This window comes from Dichomitus squalens (genome assembly GCF_000275845.1).
Source record: "Dichomitus squalens LYAD-421 SS1 unplaced genomic scaffold DICSQscaffold_19, whole genome shotgun sequence".
NCBI lineage: Eukaryota > Fungi > Basidiomycota > Agaricomycetes > Polyporales > Polyporaceae > Dichomitus > Dichomitus squalens.
Window position 1 is genome coordinate 164,791 of NW_006766901.1, and position 7,634 is coordinate 172,424.

Sequence of the window (7,634 nt, forward strand, 5' to 3'; positions counted from 1 at the left end):
GTCGGACAAAGTCACAAAGGTTCGTCTGACGGGCGCTTGTATATATATACAGCACAATAGCTGTGGCTCCGGCCCCATCTAGGTTGGGTTCGAACCACCACCGTCCTGGCGCACAACCGTTCTGCACACTCACGAAATAGATGGAATACAACCTACGACCGCGGAAGAAACATGAAGTGAGCGGGGTCCGTCCCAAACCCGATGCCGAGTCGGAGTCCTCGCCGGTAAGTCCTCATAGTCTGTGCAGTCGAGGAGGGAAGGCTGACCGGTTTCCGCTCATGCCTCTGGATTAATCTTGTTATTTACACTCGCTGCCGCCGTTTCCGCGAACGCCTCTGGATGGGCCCATCATCCAGACGGCTCCCATCGCCCGTCTACTCACCGAGCTCCTAACCACCATCTTCTCTCTCGTGGGTCCCTTTCAGAGGAGTTCGGATATATACCCCTTCCACTTCGGAGGCGCAGAGACGTGGATGGGATGGGTGCCGCTCATGCTGGTGTGTCGGCTCTGGCGCAACGTCGGTATCCAGACTCCGTGGTTATGGCGCAGGATAGGCGTCACCAGTAATCTGGAGGCTCTGCAGTACCATCTCTCGCGCACAGTGGGCTGCACGATTGATTTGATCCTTTCGTACCACAGCAAAGGGATGAAGGAGTCGATGCCTTTGCTTCTCCCTTTTGCGCACAGCATCCGCTCCATACAGACAGAGCCATCGGAACCGATCAAGTTCAAGTTCGAGAGCCTTCCTCTCATCAAAGCTTTGTTCGAAGCCCCTCTTCCGGCATTGGAAACCGTCAATATCCAAGTGTACACGCGAGATCCCCGCTGGCAGGAAGCTGGCCCGTTTGACTTGGGACTGTCAGGGAAGCTGCATCCGAGGGTCCGTCGGTTGGATGTGGCTTCTCATATCGCGATACCTTGCACACCGAATGTCTGGGGTGCGCTCCGTTCGCTACGGGCTTGCATTGACGGGGTGGTAAATCGGGACAGGCCCGTCGACGACATTCTCCGCGTTTTGGCCGGTGCCCCTAACCTCGAGTCTCTGGTCGTCTCCGAAGAACATTATTCATATGACTCCGAGTCATCCCCTGCCAATACCATCGCTCCCAACGGTTCCATGCCTATACTACATCGCCTTCATAATCTTCGAAAGATACGCCTCGAGGGCTCGTTCTGGTTCGTCGCTCGGGTCCTGAAGAGGATCGACGCTCCCGCTCTGTCTATCTTTCACGTTAGCGCCTGTCCACCCGCAAATGTCGACGTTGCCGATTCGGCCGCTTTGCTTTTCCCACCACCTCTCCGCCATATCCTCAGCAAAAGCGAGCATCTGTACGTCTCCGCCAACAATGCACTCGACTTCCAGATCTGCTCGCACGCCAAGATCCGTACTCCTCGAGACTTCCTGAGTTGGGAAAATGATTCTGTGCCTCTGATTTTCCGTGTCACCGGCTATACGTGGTCCACCTCTCCGCTCAGTACGGCATTAAGTGCGTTACGCGATGGATTCCAAACGGCACCGCTACAGACACTGTCCTTCGAGAGGTTGCACGTCGCTGCTCCCGTTGTTGCTTGGAAGACACTCCAGGTAACATTTCCCGACTTGCGGTCCGTCCGGATTGGAAGCAAGAGTCTAAACGTGATTTACTGCTTCTTCCTCGCACTCCGAGAGCTGGCGCTGAAGGGCGGATGGCCATTGCTTTCGTGCCTGGAGGTTGATTTCGGCCGCATCTCTGATTACAGCAACTCCTTGTCGTGGCACCTCGTCTTGCAGCCCTTGGTAGAGGCCACCCGTGCTTGGAACGAGCAGGGGCTGCGCCTCGAGGACATCATTTTTCAGACTTTGCGCATCACGCGGAGACGATTCGGGCCCCATAGGCGGACATTCCTAGCTATCAGTATGCTGTGCGGCCGCTTCATCTATCGCAGCCCCTTCTACTCCAATGGCACTTTCTGTGACAAGTACATGGTCGATGTGGTATCAGAATTGCTCCCGACCACTCCAGAGTGGCGAACGTGGTCAGGCCGGCATGGCAGAAACATAGTGGGCAAGGAGGCCAATGGGGGCCCTGACATAGAGACGAGTTTTCCGGACGTTGAATTTCCCGAGATAGAAACTATGGTGGGTCACCTTCTTCTGTGTAGTAGAACATACTAATGACAGGATACACATCAGTTGCAGAAGCTGGTTCAAGCGGAGGTACTGGAGCAATTGCTACAACAAATTTCCCCGTAGTCTTGGACCTAGAAGCAAGATTCATTACATTAATTTTTTCTGTACCAACGAGACACCGCCTGTGGAACGCTACATAGAGTCATGCTTTAACGTTTCTGCCGCATCCGAGTGCAGAGCGGAAGGGGGTCATGGTGTGTACAGTGTACTACCAGCTCGGCTCCTGATGTTCTGAACTTCGGTGCGCGTGCTCAAGCCATACGTAAACCTGGATCTGCTATCCGGAAGAGCTATATCTTCTGACGACATTGTCAGTATTCTCGAGGGGAGGTTCACCTGTCTCGGTGCTCAGAGTCAGTGGGAGTCTACGCTATGTCGACATCCACGCCAGCTTGCCCTTTGATCACAACTGAACGCCACTGATCATCCCTCATTCGGCATCCCTCCTGACGCACATGTCTGCAATCTCCCTCCATCTCATCCCCAATGGGGTTGACAATCCGACCAGGACCTTGCAGGTTACTCTATCCTCAACACCGCATTAGCAGGATCAGACACCGGGCTCTCTTTCAGGTCGGAACGCCACACCGAGACCACGAGAACATCAGCTGTCAGCTCCGCTGCCTCTTATATATGCTCGCATGAATGACCATATGGCACCTCAAACTCGTCCACCTGCTAGTCCTGAAAAATGAGCACGTACGAAGGGTTCTTCGACAGCCTGCCGCCTCTGGACCACATTTCTGTGGGGCCGCGTGCCGTGGATCATGAGCGCGTCATGACTGCGCTTCAGCCGCAGTGGAGCGAGTATGACCACGTCGACGTACCGCACTGTCCTCACTGCGAGCGCTTCACCTGGAGACGGCCGTAGCAGAATGCTCTCGGGTGGTCTCCCGGGTGGTCCTAGACATGCTTTTCAAATGCGTGCGGGTGTGACCGGAGTCGGTGGGCGCGAGCACAGCAGCGCGAGAGTAATAGTCAAGAGAAATGTTATCATTGGGAACCATTAGGTCCCCGACCAGACCAAAGACACCAGCGACAAGGTGGGTGTAAAAAGGCTGAGGGCTCTAAGGTCAGCGAGGGACTGGAACCTGTTCATGATGTGTCAACAAGCGTATATCGATACACTGAGAAGAGAGCTGGAGAAAGACGAAACACCGAATTGGACGTGTTGAACTATGAAGTGGGCATCTTGAAGATTTTATGCCTGCAGGCTTGGAAGCGCGGCCGTAAATATTGTCATCAAGTCGTTTTCACACCGCGTTCCTGCAACGAGCAACGGTAGTTTTCATGAAGCGCAAAATTTGCGCGGACGTCGGGTCACGACTGACCGCAGAATTAGTGAACCGCCGATGAAAGGCACACGGTCTAGGCATTAGCTGCGGTCCGAGTAATAGATACAACATCACCATACTACCACGTTAGGCAACGACCCCGACGTCGCGGTAGTTCAGTGGGTCACGCCAGCCATGAGAGCCGTCTCCAGTACGCTGGCGAAGTCCTAGTTGGACCGTAGAGCAGTGCCTGACGAGCAGAGAACGTTAGTCACTCGCTTGTTCGGCACTCCAGGGCGGCCGTCTGAGCGCGTAACCTAGTAAGCGGTGCTGGGAAAAGACAATAATTGCTACTTAGTGCATGAGGCCGACACTACGCATCAGCGCGCAGTTGGGGACGTCGGACACGATGAGAGGTTTTCTCAGGTGATGTATGAAAACTGGCCCTTTCGAACGTCCCGATACTTACACGGCCTCAAGTCATGGTGGCCCTCCTTTCGGGGCAAGTCGAACGGCGACAAGTGCTTTGTCACCGAGGCGGCAAACATTGTACCAACGCCGGATGCGTTCGCACGCGGGGTTGTTTGCCTGTGTTTGTTCATACTCGGCTACCGCGCGAATTTCTGTTTTTGGAACAGCGCACTCGCGAGCACTCCGAGTCGTGGGTGAGTCTGTGCCCGCTTTCCGGCTGCAAAGATGCAAGAGGACGTTCTGTAACTTCGCCCCTCGATGTTCTGAGCAGTTGAGGTACGTCTGCGGGCGAAGGACGTTCACCCTGTGGGATGGCTTCCAACGTTGCAGGCCGGGTGGCCAAAGAATAACAACCAGGCCCTCGCTCGCTTCGATACTGCAATTTTTCCAAAGCACTTATCATGCGCATAGGCAGTTTATCCTCGTCGTCGTCGTCGCTGGGATTCTCCAGCACTGATATACTTGACCATAGGCTGCCCACGTCTTCCCTGGACGGCGCGCTCAGCGTTCAACGGCGCGTTCAGCGTTCACCGGCGGTCATCTGTCATGATAGCATACAAGGGCTGCAACTACTGCAGTAGATGGGAGGCATTTTGCTTCCGGTGTCTTACTGTAGAGGTTGTGTCGCTAGGTAGTAAGTATAATCAGTGCCTCATCTGAGATTCGCAGTTAACGTTCGCGCTCGGGGGAGGGCCCCGGATCAATCTCACATCGTCCCAATATGGATCCTGCTCTGTCAAATCTACTTGAATAAGTAGTATGACAGAGCTCCACGCTGTGTACAGGCTAAGCAACTCCTACGATGTTCGCAGTTGTTGTGTTCGCTAGCCGGCGCGTCCGCAGCTCGCTAACGCGATGAAAGCACGGGGGCCGACTCACGCCGGCAGCGCCGCTGTCATCGCTATGACTGACTCCATCACTCCCCGCGTCCTTCCCTTCATCGTGAGCAATAATCCCCTTGCTTAGACACTGCGGAGGGGAGACGCCAGGAACTTCACCCCACTCGCTCGCTCATCAGCCTCAGCAAAAATGTAAAGATGCGGCCGTGAAGCATGACCAACTGCGCCTCGCACGAAGATCGGAGCCTTACGTCTTTGAACTACATACTACTTGGTCAGCGTAGCACAGTGCCCCTCATCTCCCGCAGCCTGACTTATCCACAGAGTCCTTATAAGATTCGGCGAGAACTTGTGCCGACCCCAGTTGCCCACCACAACGAACTACCCGCTCGTTTCCACCGTGACTAACACGCACATCCGCTCGTCTCTCAACAACATGCAGTACAAGGCTCTCTTCGTGTTTGCGAGCTTCGCCGCTCTTGCGTCTGCCGCTGTGCGTCGTCCGCATGAGCAGCTTGACAAGCTTCCTTCATTGACCTGATCTCATTTGTAGCCCGCGGACGTTGTCGATGAGGTCTCTCCTTCGGACGATGTTTCCCTCACCACCCACTTCACAACCCAAACTTTCACGGCGACCAGGATCCTCGAGAACATGTTGACGAGTACGTGAAAGTCTTTGTCGTCCATAGCAGGTGACGATAGACTTAGTGGCACCCCTCCCGTCCTTGCAGCGGAGCCTTACATAACCACAATCAGTACCGAGACTGTATGGACGGTCGCGCACACCGTCACCAGCGTCGTCCCCACCAGCTCCTCCTAAGTCATCCTAATAGACGCCCTCGGGCAATGATGTCGTATGTCGTGTTTATGTGCCTATTTGAGAAGTAATCTCGCTTCACAGCTCCTTACAATAAGCTCTCATCAACTTACCCGCGGCTCTCCACGTGCAGTATCGCTGTGTATTGAGGTTGGGGGGAATAGTAGCGTTTGATTTTTACGGTATTGGACTGGGGAGTGGTGTCAAGGAAGCATCCACTTGCGCCGAGAGACCCTATGCTCGTGAGATTCTTGAGTGTGCGCCTGTCAGTGCACGGTCGCGCACTGCCCGAGTCTGCATCAGAGACGGATCCGCTAAATTGGAGTGCTGAGCAATATATCCGTTGCGGTTTGTCAGCGCGCGTCTCGGAGAGTGCGGGTGCCACCCCAGAGCTGCGGGCCCGCAATTATTCCAATTTTGAAGGACAGGGCTTCTGAGAGGCCTTTCCGATTATGTATGATTGGTACATAGAGTCGAAGTTCTAGGGAGTCCGCCCATTCTCTAGAGAATTATTATAAGCCGGACGACGTGCCGCGGATGCTTGATCACATACTTCGTAATTTAGCTTGGAGGGACACACAATACCTGTATTGATGTCGTGAGAAGCAGAGGAACGGATATGGATTCAAAGCTGAAACTCCCGGAGAAGCAGCCTCTGGATGACGTTGGCGTGAGACTCGGAGCTGGCGTTCAAGATACGACCGGATCTAGCCGAAGCAGGCGCTTGCGGAATCTTGTGACTCGTTGGCAGTTTGATCACTGGCTACGTGATACGTTGTACCAGAGCGAGGTGGTACATGCATGCTTTTTTGTCACTCCTCTCGCCATGGCACCCAGAGAGAGCACGCCGGTGCACGTTCTTCGGATTTCGTGCCGGGTGGAAATGTCAAACAAACTGGGATAAGACGCTTACTTACACGTTTACTGTACCTGTTCTGTACCTGTATGCGCGTTTGGTATAAGACAAGATTCTAATAATGATAATAATGACACCCAGAGAGGCGGAATGTACACTCGAGATCTCCCACGCAGGCCAGCTAGTGTGGGTGGGAACATCACCAAGTCCAACCCAACTTCGTTGAGCGGCGCCAAATTGAGGCTCCGCAACTTTCTTTCTCGGACCTCCATCTAGGTGAGTCAAGCGTTGCACAACTCCTCTGCTTTTCAAGTGACAGAAGGAACTCAAAGCCTCTTTCACGCCATCACAACCTATCCATAGTCACTGTACTGCTCTCAATTTGTCCTCCGTGCAAAACGTAGTACCTGGCAAGACACTATGACCTCAGGGACCAATTTACGATTCGCCATGTCGCTGTTCGTGACCTAGTGAATTACAGGTGTGCTCTACTGATGTGTAATCTTACACGCAGACCTAGACAATCAGCTGCTCGAGTGAAGCCAAGCCCTACACGGCGCGAGCTCCTCGGTGGTTCGCCAATCCATCGCCTCCCAGTCGAAATACTTGCCGAAATCTTCGTTGTATTCGCATCTCTGGAAAGCAAGACAGTTCAAAAAGCAGGCTGGACCCAAATTCTGCTCGTCTGCAAGTTCTGGTATAGCATAGCTTGCGACGTCGCCTCGCTCTGGAAGGTGATCCACGTGAATCCCAACCCAGACTGGCTGCGCCTTTGCCTCGATCGCGCACCTCGCTGTATGATCGATCTCCACATCCCCCAGCTCCATCCTCGAGACTTCAATGCAGCAAGACACATAATTGTTCCACATCGACATCGCATACGCGCCCTGCACTTCCGTACCACCCACGACTTCTTGAGTAGCCTACAACGAGGTATGTAAACCTCTGGGATATCGGGCCAGGGAGGTATGAGACCTCCCAGTCACGCATATGATTGGCTGTTAGCCTGGGACATCAATACGGGCGCATCAGATTTTGATAGCTAGAACGGTCTACGTACTCGAGGCAACTTCCAGGAGCTCAAGTAAAAACCGTACTCCCTCTGAGGAGGTCGCAGTAATTGACGAGGCAGCATTTTTCCAACAGATGCAGAGTGTTGTGCAGGCGTGGCGGGTGAGGAGGGTGGGGGACGGCGCGACATTGAAG

At 53.9% G+C, this 7,634-nt stretch overlaps 2 protein-coding genes across 2 annotated transcripts; both read left to right on the forward strand.

The window, feature by feature from the left end:
* Positions 1–160: 160 nt before the first annotated feature.
* On the forward strand, positions 161–2,120 carry DICSQDRAFT_181244 (uncharacterized protein; the record flags this gene model as incomplete). The annotated part of the gene is made up of 2 exons (XM_007366605.1): positions 161–224; positions 357–2,120. A coding segment is annotated over exon 2 (1,647 nt), but the record flags the coding sequence as incomplete, so codon positions are not given.
* A 3,071-nt stretch (positions 2,121–5,191) lies between these two features.
* On the forward strand, positions 5,192–5,575 carry DICSQDRAFT_170976 (uncharacterized protein; the record flags this gene model as incomplete). Its single annotated transcript, XM_007366606.1, has 3 exons — positions 5,192–5,248; positions 5,309–5,417; positions 5,487–5,575. 3 exons carry the CDS (start codon positions 5,192–5,194, stop codon positions 5,573–5,575), a joined length of 255 nt encoding a protein of 84 aa, XP_007366668.1.
* Between the last annotated feature and the right edge of the window lie 2,059 nt (positions 5,576–7,634).